This window comes from Protopterus annectens, chromosome 2.part0, assembly GCF_019279795.1.
Source record: "Protopterus annectens isolate FY-2018-M chromosome 2.part0, PAN1.0, whole genome shotgun sequence".
Taxonomy (NCBI): domain Eukaryota; kingdom Metazoa; phylum Chordata; order Ceratodontiformes; family Protopteridae; genus Protopterus; species Protopterus annectens.
In genome coordinates, this window is record NC_056728.1 from 944,097,670 (window position 1) to 944,117,011 (window position 19,342).

The 19,342-nt window shown below is 43.3% G+C and overlaps 1 protein-coding gene across 1 annotated transcript in view; it reads right to left on the reverse strand.

The window, feature by feature from the left end:
* The window catches only part of KDM8 (lysine demethylase 8), a 287,000-nt gene that overhangs the window by 261,528 nt on the left and 6,130 nt on the right, over positions 1-19,342 (reverse strand). Inside the window, exon 2 of the mRNA XM_044061201.1 lies at positions 17,569-17,738. Within this exon, the coding sequence (XP_043917136.1) occupies positions 17,569-17,738 (170 nt within the window). The remainder of the gene's footprint in view (positions 1-17,568; positions 17,739-19,342) is intronic.

The window sequence follows — 19,342 nt, forward strand, 5'->3', positions numbered from 1 at the left end:
CATCTCCAGAAGGGCCTGCAACACTAAAAGGACTGCCCTCATCTCCAGAACATTGATATGCAGAACGGTCTCATTTGGGGTCCACGTGCCTTGGACAGTCCTGCCTGAGCAAGGCCCCCCACCCTAAATGGGAGGCATCCGTGGTCACCGTGGCTTGGGGTGTGGTTGTAACAAAGGGGCGTCCTTCTCAAAGATCCTGGGATTGAAGCCACCACATGAGGGAAGCTTTGCACACCTTGCTTAGAGGAATTGGGAACTTTAGGAGCAGGTATAACACAGACCACTGAACTTGTAACGTCCACTGTAACGCTCTCAAATGCAGACGTGCACAAAGAACCAGATTTATGGCTGCTGCCATGGATGCCAAGGCTCTCAGGACTAACTCTGTTGGGGGTGAAGAAGTCTGAAGAAGTGCCCCGACATGAAGGGTCAGGTTCCGAAGTTTGCCTGGAGTCAAAAATATCCTGGCCTGAAGAGAATCTATTCTTGCCCCTATGAAGTCCAGAATCTGAACAGGCTAAAGAGAGGACTTCATAAGGTTTATCGTAATACCCAGTAGATTTGACAACTGAATGAAGGAATTTCTGACTTGAATAAGTTGATGCCTGGAGGGGGCGGTGAGGAGCCAATCGTCCAGGTACGGAAAGACCTGGATGCCCTGAAGTCTCGGGTGGGATGCTACAACTGCCATGACCTTGGTAAACACCTTGTGGGCTGTGGTGAGACCGAAGGGATGGACCCTGAACTGGTAGTGATTGGCTCCTAGGCATAAACGGAGAAACCTCCTGGATCGCCTGTCCATCAGGATATGGTAGTATGCATCCTTGAGGTCTACCAAGCGCATTCAATCTTCCTCCTGCAAGAATGGCAGGATGGACTGGAAGGTGACCATCCGGAACTTCTCTTTGGCAATGGACAGGTTCATCGTGGATAGGTCGAGAATCGGCCTTAAGTCCCTAGTCTTTTTTGGCACCAAAAAGAACCTGGAATAGATGCCTGATCCAGACTGGTCTGGGGGGACCGTCTGGATTATTCTTTTGCCTAGCAGCTTTTCTATTTCCAAAGCTGCTGTCTCCCTTTGAGCGGGTGGAATGTCTGGGAGGCACCTTGGGGTTAAGGGACTGTTCATAAAGGGAATGGAATAACCTCTGGATATTATTCGAAGCACCCAGCGGTCTGATGTTACGGACTCGCACAGAGCTAGGTGCTTCAAAAAACGCCCCCAGACTGCCTCCAGAGTGGAGCAGTCGGGCAACCCCTCAGGGCTGCTGGGCGGGTTGATCCGAAAAAGGTTCCCGTGAAACAAAGTTCTTCAGTCCCCCTCTGCCTCTGGGCCGGCATCCAACTTGTCCTCCCCCTGCCTCCAGGGGAAAAGGAGTCTGGAGCGTCCCGGGAACGCTGAGACTTCCGGAACCACAAGTTCAATTGCCCTCGCTGATTCCTGGAAAAGGACCTTTGAGGGTTAGAGAAGCGAATCCCAATGGCCGACAGCATCTTCCTGTCCTTCTCACTCTGGACTAGCGTGTCTCAGACTGTCTTCCTGAACAGGGTCGAACCGTCAAAAAGGGCATTCGCGAAGGACACCTTGAAAGGTTCCAAAAAATTGCAAAGCCAGAGCCAAGCATGACGCCACATGGCCCTTGGTGGCGTGAGAGTAAACGCATGGATGTGTAAGTAACCGACTTAAGAGTGGCCATACGTGCTGAGAATGAACGTTTATCCTCAGCCAAAATGGAGTCCAGGGGAGACCCTGCGTACTCTTTCAAGAGGTCGCGCTGAAGCCCAATCACATAGGCCATATAGTTCAGCGCCCTAATGGCAAAGGTAGCTGAAGCATATGTCTGCTTTCCGAGTCGATCCATCGCCCTAGACTCCTTGTCCGGAGGATGGACCGAGGAACTCTCCTGTGCCAGTTCCTTTTTGGTGGCCGCCGCCACCACCACCATGGCATCAACTGGGGAACCCTTACTCCATACAGGCTTGTCAGTAGGAGGGCTCAACACTATCAAGCCGTTTTGGTATTGGCTCTACAGTGTCCGGTTCCTTCCAAGCTCTGGTGGTAATGAGGTCCACCAGAGGATCAGCCGGGGGGTGGGCACCCAAGAGGTAGATGGGCCTGCAAACACCTCCAGGAATACAGACTTGTCCGAGGAAGGCTTTTTGGTGGACCAGCCTCCCCTCTGGCGGAGAATTTCCATTATGTCTCCGATGAAGACGTCTTCGGGAGGCGATCTGGGGAGAATTCCCCTTCCTCCAAGTCGGTATCCTCAGTGAGGGACTCGGGAGGCAATCTGGGGAGAATTCCCCTTCCTCCAAGTTGGTATCCTCAGTGAGGGACTCAGGGGAGTCCATGTGCCTCCTCTTGCACGGGCATTTGCGAGGGATCTCTTCCGGGGGGTGACTCTCTGGGGAGGGCTCACAAACAGTTTCGTATTCCTTAGAGGGGAACCGTCTGGGGGCGTACCAGACACAGGCTGTCCCTGGGAGGACTGGATGACAGAAGACATACTCAACTGTGAGGGAGCAGGGGCAGACTCAGAGGAAAGAGTGAGGGGTCTCGATCCTCCTGAGAGAACCTTCTCCACAACGAAGGCCGAAGGGGAATCCTCTCCCTGAAACTGGTAGGATGAGTAGCCGTGCCCCTTGGATCCAACAAAGGGATCGGAGCCGAGCCCGGAACAGTCGGACCCAGAGGCATGGTATGCCCCAACCACAACGGAGCTGATGACACACTCATCCCCTCGGATCCGATGCCTAGATCTCGGCTCCGACAAACTTGAGGGCATGGCTGGCGGCTCCGACAAACTTGAGGGCATGGCTGGCACAGAGGTTGGAAGAACCATCTGCGCCGACCCCCTGACTCTGGGGCGCCTCTGATCCAGGGACTCCGAAACCCGGGGATGGATCGGAGAAGGAGCTATCGGGGCGAATATCGGAGCCAAACTCCCTGCTCCGGCGGGAGGGGGAGCCAGCAACACTCCCATCTCCAATTGAGTCTGCAAGAACCTTATCATCCGGTCCATGTCAGCTTCAGAGGGGCTTCTTGTGGATCTGGAGGATGCCACTGACACTGGCCGGGAGGGCCAATGTGAGGACGACCTCGAAGGAGGATGAGCCGCCTCCTCTGGCTATGGGGAGAATCTTGAAGAACGGAGCTGAGGGGAAGACGGCCTAGGAACCTTTTCTGGGGTAGAGACCACTTTGATGGGGGTCGATGGATCCGACGGGTCCGCTGGTCTCTTACGACCCATCTCCTTGTCTCCTCTCTTTTTTTTTCTCTTTCCCTTTCTTTTTCTCTGTGTTTCTCCTTCCTGGCCTCTCTATCACCCTGTTTTGAAGTGGGAGTGCGAGTCCTGGACAGGGGAGGAGGACCAGAAGCTGGTACAGCCACAGCCGTGGCCGAAGCCGCCGATTCCGCTGGGAGAAGACCAGCCAGAATCAACATGGCTCTGCAATTCCACAGAGCCAAGGGGTTAAAAGCTGCACAAATCTTGCAGCGCAAAGTAAGGTGGAGAACCCCTAAACACACGACGCACAGAGTGTGACCATCGGCCGGTAACAGCTTATGGCCACACTCTGTGCATTTAGAGAAAGTTGGCTTCTGGGAGTCCGACATAGCCACTCCACAACAAGCAAAGGCTAACTAGGAACCTAGTAAAACACACGCACACACACACACACACACACACACACACACACACACACACACACACACACACTTAAATCGCACAGTTAAAGTTAGACCAAAAAGATCCCACTCTACCTGGCTGGAGCTCAGAGATCACATCTTGGTGAAGCCGCGGCAAATGATATCTGGGGGTTGGAAGGAGGTTGCAGTGTAGTATGGGTAAGGGGGAGGAGCTTGGAGCTAGGATATTAGCTTGGAAAGCTGCCAGCTCGGATCCGTATTGGATCTGAAACCCACAGGTTGATGACCAAATGAAGTTAACTACTTCAGATCATATAATTTACAAAGACTCTGACTCTTCAGCACAGGCTTCAATGGAACATAATCATTAAATCCATGTCCCCTATCTGCTCATAATTTACTAATCCAAAGGAGCTCTATGCTCTCAGTTCGATTACAAACATCACTTAACAGATCAGTTCAAAAATTCTATCAATAATTAAAAATAAAAAAAACTACATTCAGAGTCATATTTAACATGCTTTGCTAAAGCATTCTCACTACTATGAATATGGATATGGTAGACATGCTCCCCAATACTCTCCCAAAAAGAGACCTATTCGTCTTCTCTACATAAAACGAATAGCATGTCACACAATACACCAAGTAAATCACATTTCTGGTTGCACAGTCAGCCTTAGCATTAAAATGGTAGTCTAACCCAGCATCTGGATGTTTAAATGTAGACTCATGATTAAACTATGAGCACAAACTACATCGGCCACAAGGTAGTGTACAGAAAATCTTATCCACATTAACTTTAGTATTCTGTACTGGATAGCAAAGAAGCCGCTTCAGTGACTTCTTGTTCTTATAGCAAAAATGGGGGGGGGCTCCTGCCAAACACCTTATCTGTTCATCTACAAGGAAAATGGGCCAATGTTTCCTAAAAATATTAGCAATGGCTCCAGAATCACTGCTGAAGAACATAGGAAATGACAAAAAAAAATCTTTAGTATCGTTAGCAGTATAACAAACTTCCAGATGATGAAAAATACAGTCTACCTCTGGAACTTCCATCATCAATCTCATAACGAAAATAGCCCTTCTCTCTAAAAACATTTCTCAACATTTCCAAATCATGCATAAACATATAGTCACTGACATTCAACCTGGATATCTGTAGTCCCTGCCCCTTAACTCTACTTATAAAAATATGAGTAGGGTGCATACTAATCCTATGAAGGAATAAATTCCTACAACATTCCTTTCCATAAAGTCCTGTGCTGAAGGTCAAATCAACATCTCTTACAATTTTAATGTCTAAAAAAATCTATCATAGTTGTAAAAAATTTCATAGAAAACTTTAAAACCCCCCACTCAAACATAATTCATAAATGAGAACCTCATTACAAGAATAAAACTCTTGACTCTCTGTTTAAAATTATGTGCATCACCCACCTACTGGAAAGATTTAAAGTTAACACTGCACCATGTAGGATAACCACCTTAATATATGTGTTTTCCTTTTTCAGATGAAATATTTAACTATTTCTTTCTCAGCTACTTGCTTCCAACCTTTGCTGTGTGTATGTGAGAAAAAAAATGTACCGGTGTGTACATATCATTAAACAAATCTCAGTTTTGTGATAACTCACTGTAATAATTTCACTGTGTTTACACTTGTTTTTGTACATCTGGAGCTTTTCTCCCTGGGCCTCCACTGAAAATTGATCTGTATCCAGTCGGACTTTCCCGTTTAACAAATGTAAAATAAATAAATAAATAAAAACAAAATCAGTAGTAGTGCAAATAAAAGTTAAAAACACTTGCAAATGATGTGCTGTACCTCGCCATAACAAAAAATGACATCAACAAAACAATAAAAACAAACAAGCTCCGCAAAACTAATTAAAAGTAAAGATCATATTCCACTCCCAATATGCCATAATGATATTGGCGTAGCTACAGATGTGCCCATAGCTACACCAGATTACTGCAAGTAATATTGACCATTAAACACAGATAAATTATTCTCCAATATGACCTTCAAGAAATTGACAAATCAAATCAATCATTAGGTCATCATATATACTGTTCTCAACTTGGTAGGCTCTGGTAAAATCAAACCCAGTAATGTTAGGGACAGAGGTAAACAAAGGGGCAATACCTAAAGTAACCAAAAACAGTCACAAGAGAGAATATGCTCATCACTAAATTCAAAAAGATCAATGCAAAAACTGCTTAAGAGTCCTTACGTACAGGGACATTCTGATCCAAGAAAGACCCGAGATGCTTCAACAAAAATTGAGAATGGCTCAGTAAGCCAACCTCCTCTAGACACAATCAGCCCAAACGGTGGCCGAACAGGATGCTTGTACATCTTTGGGAGCCCATGAAAAGTTGGAACAAGTGGATGCTCCACTCTAAAATAGCATGACAGTTAAGGAGTGATGCAAAGACTTGGCATTAGAATCGGCAGAGAGACTGAGACGTCTAGAAGCCAAAGAAAATCAGAGGCACAGGCAACATGAAAAGGAAATGCTGATTCTTTGCCAGGGTCATGGAGGTAATTAAGAAGGGAATAACTGAACCCCAGAAGAAATAAAGGTCAGTAAATTTCTTCCAAAATTCACAGACTGTAATAATTTTGATAGTTTTACTCCTATGTTTGATACGGTACGTAAACAGTATAATGTTGACAAAGGGCTCTGGATACGGTTCCTGACCCCCTTACTCCATGTTAAAGCTGTAACTGCCATTTCTAAATGGTCAGCTACCGATTAAATAAGCAAAGTGTTTTAAGTTAACACCTAAAACCTACAGAAAAAAAAAGTTTCAGGAGCATATCAGCAAGGCAGATCAATGTGTGCGAATATACTGCTGAGTTAAGCACTTATTTTCGTACATGGCCGAGTGGGTGTCAGCTCACCACTTCTGAAGGACTGGGAGACCTTCTGGTGAAGGAAAAAGCCCTTAGCACATTGCCTGATGACATAAGGATCTGGTTGGCAGATAGAGAATGCAACACCATAGATGAGTTGGGGAAAAAAGGAGACCTATACCTAGCAAGCAGGGCATCACTGCACAGGAAAAGGATACTCAATGGTGCACATGGGTATAAGGAAACCCATGGTGGGCAGCCTAAACCACCCCAACAGAGTCCACCAGTAACAGGGGAAGCCACCAGTTCAGGTACACAGCCAGGATCAAGGGTTAAAATGCTTTAAATGTAACCAGTGGGGCTATGCAGCATATAGATCTCCATGGAGGCAAGGTGAGGAACAAAAGGTAGGGGAGCTAGTAAGTGGGAATAACATAATGCCAGCGGTAAGTTGTCTCGAGACAACAAGGGTACCAAACTACCACAAAAGGTTATATCCTATCTTAGAAAATGAAAAACAGGCCACTTCTAAGAGAGACACAGCCTATGACTTAACCATTGTGAAGCATGCAGTGGCTGAAGAGGAGCACTTCTTGCTTGGGATATCTACTCCAGTTAGAGCTTTAGGAGGGACCCCATTCCAAATACCTTTGGCTAGGGTTCACCTTGACTGCAAGAGTGGAAAAGGAAGCAAGCAAGTATGTTTGTTTGAGGATATCCCTGCAAATGTCCTGATAGGGAATAATTCTAATAATGCAGTAACTTGTGTGCATGCAGTGACATGCAGTCAGGCTTGGAAATAGGCATGTGGGTCTGGTAGCCTGGGGGTGACTTATAAAGACCACACACTTGAAGCCAGGACTGGTGAGGTGCTTACTTCACAGAGGGAGCTACCCTGTAGCAGTGAGACTGAAGGTGAGCCATAGCTGCTGGTGGGTACTGATGTTCCCTTGGACACAGTGACTGCAAGGGCAGAGGTGAGTAGTAGTACCCAGGCTGACAATGAGGCACCACTGATGGTGGATACCAGACATTCCTGTGGAAGGGGAGCTGGGAAGAGTTACAAAGAGAGAGTTGAGACCGACTCAGCTCTCAGACCCTACATTACAAAGCTTAAGGGATGTAGCTAGGGAGGCACCAGATTCTCAAGAAAAGGTGGAATCTGTATACTGGGATAAAGGATTACTGTAAAGAGAATGGACTCCTGAGGGAGGGCTAGAAGGTGAGAGAATACAGCAGTTGGTACCACCTGGCACTTCTAATGGCAAGAATTGCAGAAGTATAGACTTTTTTACCCCACATGTCCAAGGCCTTAGATTCCTTATCAGAAGACGCATAGTTTTTAGCAATAACAGGCTTAACACCCTTGGGGATTTGAGAAATAATTTCAGGGTCAGCAGTAGGGTTTCTAAAAAGGAACTGATGAGAATCAGGAACCCTATAATACCTATCAGGTTTTCTGGGGGCAGGAGGAACAGAATTAGGAGTTAAAGAATTTTCCATGAAAACCATCATCCACAACTTCCAAAACTTGAGTTATAGCCAGAGGCTTATGCTGTGGCAAATCCAAAAATTCCCGGATTCTTTTCTTAGATTGGGGAAAATCCTGACATTCCCATTTAAAGTGCTCCCTAAGAGTATTCAAAGTATCCCCAAAGGAAAAAATCTTCTGGAGGGGAGGCTGAAGTGATAGAGTCCTCAGCATTAGAATCCTCAAAGCCAGAAATAAGTTGAGAATTTCCTTCTTCACCAGCAGAAATACTGGTAACCTCAGAATTTGAGACAGACAAAACATCAGGAGACAATTCCCTAGCCCCCGTGGAAGGGGGGGATGAGAGCCCCTAATCAGGAAAAGAAGACCCCCAGCCATCTTTACCAACTGGGACTGAGGCACAGGAGGGGAGGCAGATGTCTGCTTGTGAGTAGGTTTGCAGCTGGAAGGTTTGCTAGCAATCCGGAGGGACTTGGGAGGCCTAGCAACTGCAGACGTCTGAACTAAGGTAGTCAAGTCTGGTTCTGGTCTCATGTTAAAAAGAAGAGGCATCAGTAGCCGGTGCCTGCATAGCGGCTCCGGACCCATCCGAGTTGGCGGCAGGTGGAGGGTCTGAAGACAAAATAGCAGCCTGCGGCATGGAGGACTCCGTAAAGGTCTTGGCAGAGGCCTGCAGCTGAAACTCTGCATACTGCAGGGGCTGTGAAAGTGCCTCACTGACTATCGGTGTGCCGACGACCAATTTCACAGGTGCGTCATCAGCAGATTTAACCCTAGGCCTGTCGTGGTCCTTGTCTTTGCGTTTCCTAGGAATATCCAAAGTCGAGAGACCAGAAGATGCCATACCGACGAACTTAGGCCATACTTAGAAATGCTTATACAAAATCTTAGCTCTATGGCGTATGGTACGCAGGTTAAAGGAAGCACAGAGACTGCAGTTAGGGACGTCGTGCTCTAGGCCCAAACAAGTTATACAATAGGAATGAAAATCACGGTGCGGAATCTGTTTTCCACAGGCAAGACAGTTATTAACTTTATCTGACATTCGGTAAAGCAAGAAAAGAGGATCCCCAATGGGGTACTTATCTGAAGGAGTCTTCAACTTGGTAGTCGGAAAGCAAAAAGAAGGTAAACGGCCGACCGGCACTCGTGCCAATTGCATCTGCTTCGGGCTCTGCAATAAGTAAGACTGAGGAAACAGCGTCGGCTGCCTCCTTTTATACCCGACGTTCTGACATCAGTTTTACAACTGGCGGCAGCTGACGTCATATACAGAGGACTCTGGTATTCGGACTGACCGAGGGCTATAGGGAGCCGGATAACCCATATGTTAGGACTGCAACACAGAAACACGAAGTACGTACAGTTTTGTACCTACCATAAATGTAGATGTCTGATAGATATGCAACTGCAGTCAGGTTGACCGAAGGGCTTCCTGAGGCAGGACAACCCATATGTCAGGACTGCAGTTGCATTCTTGAAGGACATCATCATGTTGAAACCTTAACATGACAGAGAGGCCCTTGTGCTAAGTATTTGCAGTAGATGGCAGGAGGAGTCTGAGGGGGATCTGGTGACTGATCTCTTCAGTGAGGCTCAGACTGACATCTCAGGGAAGGTGTAGCAATGTCCCAGTAGCTACCCTACCCAGGTTCGAGAAATCCAAGGAGTATAAAAGAAGTTTGGGGGCATGCTCACCAGGAAACCAAGGTGCAACCACCTGATGCACCACCATGTGGATACAGGACCCCAGAGACCCATCAAGCAGGCCCCTTATAGGGTGCCTGAGAGAGTCAAACAGACTCCAAGGAAGAGGATACAGGAAATGCTGAAACTGGGTGTAACCTAGGAGTCTAGCAGTCCCTGGGGCTCCCCAGTGGTGCTGGTACCAAAGAAGGATGGCAGCACCAGATTCTATGTTGACTACAGGAAATTAAACAAACAAGTCACACAGAGTCAGATGCTTACCCCATGCCTAGGATAGATGGAGCCCTAGAGCAGCTGGGTGGGGCCAAGTATCTTACCACTACTGATCTAATCAAGGGCTACTGGCAGGTGCCCTTGAATCCTAACTCTAGGGAGAAGTCAGCCATGCGACTCATTTCGGCTTGTACAAGTTCATGAAGATGCCCTTTGGGATGAAAGATGCCCCAGTGGCATTCCAGAAGCTGGTAGATCTTATTCTAGCAGGAGCAAGAGATTTTGTCCTTGGTTACCTGGATGATATTGCCATCTACAGTCATTCCTGGCAAGAGCACGTTCAGCATGTCAGGGAAGTGCTAGGTAAACTACAAAGGGCAGGGTTGACCATTAAACTCGTGTCAGGTAGGCATGGCAAAAGTCTCCTACTTGGGACATATAGTGGGGAGTGGTAAGATCAGGACAGAATCTGCCAAAATGGAAGCCATTCAGGCATGGCCGGCCCCTGTTACCAAAAAGCAGGTAAGGGCATTCTTACGGACAGCAGAGTACTACAGAAAGTTTGTCCCAATTATAGTACCATAGCTGCTCCCCTCACAGACCTGACAAGGAAAAACATGCCAGATAAGGTAGTGTGGACCCCAGCATGTGAAAAAGCATTCCAGAAGCTTAAAGGAGCTTTGGGAAGACCCCATGTGCTAACCAGTTCAGATAGCAGCAAAGGATTTGTTGTGCAGGTGGATGATTCAAACCATGGGGTGGGAGCTGTACTCAGCCAGGTTTCCTCACTGGGAGAAGACAACCCAGTGGTATATCTCAGCCATAGGTTCCAACCCAGGGAAGAATGCTAGGCAGCTGTAGAAAAGGAATATCTTGACATATCGTGGGCACTGCAAAAACTCTAGCCTCATCTGTATGGACGGAAATTCACTGTAGTTACAGACCACAATCCCTTAACATGGTTACATCAAGCCATCCAGCAAAATGTCAAGCTACTAAGGTGGAATCTAGGGTTGCAGGCATATGATACACTGTGAAACACTGTAGTGGGGTTAGCAATGTCAATGCAGATGGGCTTTCAAGACAGGGAATAGGGTAATGTATTCTCAGACAGGATCATCCCTCTCAAGCAATGTTTCTAAAGGGTCACTTGAAAAACTAGCTTGAGTCTTCAAAGGGGGAAGAAACTGTGATGAAAGGAGGTACTGTCAAGCACAGCTAGCTGAAATTTTGTAGATAATTATATGTTGTTTGTGAACAAACTAATGTATATAATATGCTTGTGTTACAAATGTATTAGAACTGTACGCCATGTGTATATCAAACTGCTCTGTACAGATATTTATGTTGAAAAGGTATTTGTAAAGTGCTTTGTTTAAAATGTATCCACAATGTGCCCTACTGGAAAAGAACAGAAATGTACTTGCACTATTCTACCCGTTTAAATGTATATATTTAAACAGTGGAAACTGGAATACAAGAGGTTAACCTCAGCCCAGTAAACTTTAGAAAAATATTTGAAATTAAATCACTTTACAGCCTATGCCATAAAGAGGCTCTCTCTCAAGTTTTCAATACAGCTAGAAACACAAAGTATGTACTTGGAATCTTTCTGACTTCTAGCATCTGCCAAAGATCTGAGCAAAAGCCCTTGCAAGAGTTATTTTTAAAGGTAGATGCTAAATACTGCCAGCTTAAGCAATGGGGGTTTTGGCCTGGGAACTAGAAGTCAGATTACCAGAAATGTCATTCTGCAAGTTATCCTTGCAGCAATATTTTAGATATTTTGAGAAGTCTTAGTGTGAGAGAGCATTCTGCATTCGGTCTTGAACCTGGCAATAAGAACCAGTCACATCTGCCTTACTCGAAGTTTCTAAGGAACAGTATAATTCTCTTAGATACAGTCAGGAATATAGTGAAGTTTAGTTTAGATGTTTTTCTGTGTTTGCATGACCCTGTATTGCAATATTACTTTCAATATTTCCTGTGGTTTTGAACTCTGATGTCACTGTGAATATATATTTAGTATTGTCTTGTTCTTTTATTTATTATTAAATTTAAACCATTTATTGTGGCTGATCTGTGTAAAGATATTTAAGTTTTGAGAGTACATGCATATTTTTTGGTGACTGTGTGGGCAACTCCTAATAGCCTTGCTATTGGTCAAGCTACCATTTGTACAGATAGTAACATTACACAGTAGGACTGGGCACCCTTTGTTAAGGGCCCTAAAGTAGCTGAAAAAGGAGTGGTTGATGGCAGTGAAAACTATCTTATAGTCTGGGCAGATGGGGTTATAGCTAGTAAACCTGTCCCAGCCTTTCCTAGGTGTGTGTGTGTGTGTGTGTGTGTGTGTGTGTGTGTGTGTGTGTGTGTGTGTGTGTGTGTGTGTGTGTGTGTGTGTGTGTGTGCATGCGTGTAAATCAAACCTCAGAGTGTGCATGTCAGCTACTTGGGCAGGGGCACAAAGCAATGGTTAGAAAGAGAGGGTGCTGGAAGTCTTGGCTTGGTCACTCATCCGAGATCTCAAATTGCTGTGCCAGTGGGGAGTCTTATTGGGGATCTGGAGAAAGAGGGAAAAACCAGCCCCGGACTGACTGTGGTCTCTGTGTGCTCTTAAGGGAAACTGCACTTGATGCAGAGAGCTGCACGTGGAAAAACTATGTGGGTACCTGTCATCCTCTCAGTGAATGTCCCACTGTTGCCAGCGGTGTGGATTGAGGCTCTTTGATTACTGGTCCAGTGGAGGATCATCACAGGGTCTACACAAATTTTCCCCTAAAATCAGAACAAGGCATAGTCTCAGGGCCTTTTTTAATCACAGAATTGAAAGAAAATAGTGAATTTCACGCTCTCTCTCTCTAGATATCTTGAATACTCAGCAACCCTCTTTTATTCCCCCTACAATCAACTACAGAACTCCCTTCAAAACAATTTAAAAACACCTGCAATAAATGCACCGTAGATATTAATTTGACTGCCATTCAGTTCACTTCAATATACTTACGCTAGGCAGTAACATAGACTCTCACTTGTCCTTTTCTAAGCTACCTCTCACCGCTAACATCCTTCCTTTTATTTTTAAATATACTGTTATCACATCTCTGGCCAAGATCTTCCCCATATACTACTAATGATTTCTGCACAACTTCTTATCTATGTTTGCTAAGTAAAATTCTAGAGAAAATTGTAATGTATTCCACTACTTGTTTTTAGACAAAGTATGATACTCTCAGTGATAAACAATATGGCTTCTGACAAACTGTAGCACCCTGACAGCCTTCTTGCAGTTTGATGGACCATATTACTCCAAGGAGCAAAGTAAGTTAACCGGCACAATTTTTATGGGTTTTAAAAGGTCTTTGAAAACTGGACACTCTCTACTCCTAAATAAACTGGCCAATATTGAGTTTTCTAGTAATGTCATGCAGTGGTTCAACAGATGTCTTTCAGACAGAAGCTTTAGATATTTGGCCCTGACAAATACTCTGTGAAAGGGTTTGATAAACAAAGTGTACCTCAGTGTTTGTACTTGAACCACTTCCGTTCTCACTCTTCCTAAATGACAGTACTAGAGACCTTCCTTAGACCATCTGTATCCTTTATGCCCACTACATAGTCTTTACTAAAGCTATTAAAACCAATGACTTACAAGACTATTTCATATTTGAGGCAGTTGACTTCATAACAACAAATCAACTGTCAACACAAAAAACACTGCTATGCTACTTAGTACACCTCGGCGACCCCAGAAACATAAACAACATCACTATTAAAGACCCTTAAGGAACTTTCTTGCACAAAACAACACAAATACCTAGGTAAAACTCCAGAACTTCACCTCTCACATACCCATCAACACAAATACCTATGTAGCATGCCAGATCCTCACCTCTCATGTACCAAGCAACACTAATACCTAGGTAGCACACCAGATCCTCACCTCTAATTTCACTTGCATGCAGAGTTAATGACATTTTAATTCAACAAAAAGTTTTGTACAAGATTTCAAACTTTCTCAAAACAGAAATCTAGATGGTCTACAGCTATAAAGGTCTTCCTTCCTTCCTGGAATTGACTATGGATTTTCAATTATAGCACTGTGATCCGCTTTCCACATCTTACTAATTACTACTAACAGAGAACATCACGAGTCGCTGCGGTGGCATATAGGGATAATGTTGTGACTACAGCTCAGTTGAGACAGCCACAATTAGCAGCTGGGGAAGGTATGGTCCAAAGTGGGAAAACTGGAGCATTGGAAATCAAAGTTACTGCCTCAGGAATATTGTTTGCATCTAACTAGTTAAGCTGCCATACACTATGGCTACTAGTGAAAGGAAATTTTCCAAAATCAGCAGCAGCAAGCTGGAACAGCATTCCTGAAGAGATATGAAAAATAGAACATGCCAAGTTGTTTAAAAAGTCATCAGGTTACACCCTGTCAAAGGCAATAAATGCAACTGCTGATACCTCAAAGCATTTTATAAATCAGGCAATTCTAATATTCTTGTAAATTAAGTAATTGCTGGTCACATCTGAATTTGATGCTTGGGGGAACTAGCTGCTGAAAATAAATGGACAGATCTGTATATTTTTTTTTTTAAATACACTACCATCTTGCATATCACTGCATCTTGCTTGTGCCATAGCTAAGATACATATGCTTTCATTATTTGTTGTACTCCTGTTTTATTAATAGTATGCTTTTTGACTGCATGTTTGTCTCAACCTACTTGGCTCAGATCATGACTGGAAATGGTCCACGGACTAATTCAATTAGGTGGTTAACAAAATGTAAAAATTAAATAAATAAATAATGAAAAAATGTTGTGCACAGACTTCAGTTTAAGTCAATTTTACCAACTGACAACTTTAAATAAAACTAAATTTAATAAATCTCCAAAATGACATTATAACATTTAATAAAAGTACCCTTGCAAGTATTCTGAAGATTCTGCCCAAAGACATCACTACCTATGTTATTGCTTTGAAAAATGGTTCCTCTACAAGAAAAGACGCAAAATGACACTCAAGAGACCTTGAATTCTCAGCAGCTGCAGTGTTTCTGCAAACTGCTTTCACTAACCAAATTCACATTCAGCATTTGTTGTCTAGGTCTGCCCCTGCCACCTCCTGAATTCATGTTTAAGACCTGCTGTCCAAGGTTACCCCTTTCCACTACCCTAATTCATGTTTTGTACTAGTTGTCTGGGGTCACTCCCACCAGCTCATAATTCATTTTCAGAACCTATTGCAACAGACATCACATCCACCTCTTCAATTTACATTCAGCGCTTGTTTACCAACAGGCACCAACTTTCACATCCTGAACTAATGTTCACCAAAACATCACAGGTATAAAAGTTAAAGTAAAGTAGTCAACTTTCAAAAAAAATTACAATGAGAGCTTGTTTTTTTTTTTTTTTTTTTGAAGGGAACAAGATCCCAACACATTCCATGCAATATAAACTAGCTCACAGACTGTGCAACATTGGAGATAAGGGGAAACTTTATTAATTCCACTTCAAGTCCTGCAATGCTGAAATCAGTATAGCCATAATATGCAACAATACTGGATTTGAATGTTCTAGTCTTGACATTACAGAACTCAAAGTAACACCAGCTTCGCCAACTGCCCAGTTTTCTGCTTTCCCCAAATTCATTTTTAGCCCTTGTTGTCAGGTCACTCCTCCCCAGCTCCTATCTATTTTTACCAGTCAGTAATGACCATCCTGGCAGGGTGATATGCACTACCCCCCAAACATTCTGACTGTGGCCCATGAGGAAAAAATGCATCTGCAATTTTTCAACAAGTTCCCCAATTTTTATTTTGCTCTCCACAAAAAATCCACAACTTTTTATAATTTATGCCAATATGTTTTGACTAAAAACAAACACTGTAAAGTATTCATACATTCAAGTAAATCTAAAAGGATAGCAACAGTTTACTGAAGTGGTATATGCTATATGATCAGGAAGGCCAGAGTAACCCAGTAAGTGACCTATTCAACTTCTGATTTTCATCACTCAGGCTGTGTGTTAAAACTTGATCAAATTTGGTTCATAAAGCAGAGACTGCTCATGCTATGTAATAGACTTCCCATACATGTCAAGCAGAGCACCTCAATGGCCCTTTTCAAGAGAAATCTCGATGAGTGAATGGGAAATAGAAAATTCACCCCCAGGGATCACTCCAGTGGCTCTACTCGACAGAAGCACTGGGAACTAAGGTCAGGTGGCACGATGCCAGAGTAATCCTATGGGCTAGGCTCCAGGGCCATTAACCTAGTACACACCTATGAACATATGAATCCAGAATTAAAACAACTGGGGCAGTCAGAGAAATTTTCGGTCGCAAAGAAAATTAACAGCAGGTGGGAGAAGAGGTGAAAATGTACCAATTCACAAGGGTGAGGCAGTCACTACAGCAGAGTCATCTGATATCCTGAGTAGCTTCCCAGACTGCGACCCCTGAACCCAAAGTTGAGGGCCCAAAAACGGTCTTCTGGTGTTTTGTAACTATAGCATACTGGTTGCTACAGTTGTAAAAAAACACCTCACTACAGTTACTACCTTTAACTGTGATCATAAATGCAGTATCAGCATTCATTTATGAAGTTGCAGTGTTCTCATACAGGCATTCACTTCTGAAGCTAAAACACGTCCCACACTGGCACCTGTTCCTCACACCCCGTAACAGCCTACAACTCGGGCATCTGCTCCAGTCATCCTGTTCCAGATTAAGCTCTAGCATGGACTACTATGTGTTGCTCCATATGGCGGACTTTCTCCACTATTATCATCCTAAATGTTTATATACAGGAGTTTAACTGACCTGGTTGAGAAAAATGCTGAATATATGTTCAAGAAAGCTCAGTTCAGTTATTTCCTGCAACTTTAAGTGACCCAACTGCATGCTTATAAAATATGAAGAAACACACATCAACACCTTTACTACTGACCTTTTCCAAGAACGCCGTGCCCATATTAACAGTTTTTGGCAATTTATGTTCTTAGCATTAAAAGGGGTTTTGGAATTAAATGTCACTGTTAAATGTATTATGACAAGAAGGAGCAGCAGTTTTACCAAGTGATTTACGACTTCATTTTTCAGCAAAAGAGGCACAAGTAATTATGTTTCATCTATACTCTACTCTAGATGGAGTACCTGAATGAATGCCCAATATGTACATACTGCACTGCTTGAGATACTTTGAGGTCTTCAGCAGCTACTTGGTAAAGCACATCTGTACAAGTCACATTTATAACCCATTATTAGAGGGTAGGGGGGTTGGCTACTTAAGCCTGCAATTTCCTGCAGTTTTGCAAAATATTTCTACACTTTTTAATTACATTTTCTGTAGTTTTGTAGTGGCCCTGGTTATGACCTTAGATTCTGCAGCCTAAAATTTAAAGGCATAAACAACCATGAAAACATTTCCAAAAGGTAATAAAGGCATTTGATAAAACAAGGGGCGGCAGGCGAGACTCTGCTACCAGCTCATGTTACTGTAACATCATAATAAATCCTCCTAGTCAGGCTGTTCTGTCAGAGAAGACATCTTAGGCGATAGCATTATACACCAATACTGTGATATTTTTTTTAAATAAAATGTTCACTTTAGAATTTCAATATTTTACCTCCATTGACGTTTGTTCATTGCAGGCCAGTGGTCAATAATTCCTTCTAATATAACAGATTTTTGAGGAATTAAGTAATCTTGCTTGAAATGTTCAAGAGATGGACAGCATTCATGGATAACCTCTACATCAGGCTCGACTGCTTGTACTGAAACCTCTGTTGTCCATTCCTATTACATAGACAGGAAGATTTGTGAATATGATGATGCAACACTACTGAAACTTCATACAATCACTTAGGAAGAAGATATGGCAACAAGCAAAACAGTCAAATAACTGAGAGATGCAAAACACACAAATCATTCATCTCCATAGAAAACAAAAATTCTCCCAGCTACAGTCTGAAATATTTCAGGCAGTACAGGAATACAACTACTTTATTTTGTTGTTTTAACAATGCTTTCCACTTAATACAGCATACAGACTTTATTGAAATACAGTCAAAACAGATGCAACTATTAAGTAACATATCTGCATAAAAAGCCTTTGTCCTTAGGATTAAACAACACTGTAAAGCATGGAGTGTCATGATTATGCTCAAGAATCGGAGAAGAAAACAAACCTGATACAATTGGGTATTAGTTAACAGCAGCTTGTAACAGCACTTTCAAAGGTCGGTAACAAATGTTACATACCCCCTAAATGCTGCTACAGTTGGGTAGAAGGGAAGAGACGTTCCTTCACTCTCAGTGGTCCCTGAACATCCATCCTCCTGTGTCCACCTAAGTAATTTATTTAAATTAGGGCAGTACTTAAAAACGGTCATGATTTTTTCCCTTCCTTGCTGTCTATGCAACAGCTGGTAAAACACTTTATGTACAACTTGTTACAAAAAAAAAAAAAACAAAACAAAAAAAAACAAACCTGGAGTACGTAAAACTCCATACACTACAAAGAGTTATGATCGGGTCTCACTGATCATAACCAATTATAGTGTGTTTGCAACATGGATGCTAAAGTTCACCGCTGAAGTTTCACGCTCAAGATGAATTTCTTGGCATCCATGTCTCCCACACATAATAATGTTGTTACGACAGTACATCCAATCATAACCCTCCATGTCTGACATGTCGCATAATATATGCAGATTTTCCCACTCTAAAAGTTTATTTATAACCGCTATATTCTCTGTTTATGTTTTTCAGTTGACTATGAAGAACGAGTCTGTTGCATATTAAATGAAACTGTAATGTTATACGTTGATTAACTGAAGTTACGTTTTTGTCAAATATTAAAAAAAAAAAACTCATCTAAATCAATTTGTAGTTCATGCAGCATGGTAACTATAACCTGATATCGGTAAAAAGAGAAATCAGTTAAGAGCTACTATAAGTGCTACACCCAACTTTAGCAAATGTTAAGCACCCCCCCTTAACTTGTTAAGGTCGGGTCTCGCCCTAGGCAAAAGACAGTGACAGAATAAAAAAAACACATTTGTTTGTCTCATGTCTGTACTGGTATAATGTCCCGAATTCTGTCTGATGTCTGTACTGTTATCGTGTCCCTGACTTCCGTCTGATGTCTGTACTGGTATCGTGTCTCTGATGTCTGTCTGATGTGTGTACTGGTATCATGTCCCCGACTTCTGTCTGATGTCTGTACTGGTATCATGTCCCTGTCGGATGTCTGTACTGGTATCATGTCCCCGACTTCCTGTTATAAAGTTAGAAAATAGCTAGAACAGCAGCATGTTATTTGCCTGCATTTCCTGAAGAATACAAAGTTTGCCTGCATTTCCTGAAGAATACAAAGTTTGAATCTCAAATCCATATCA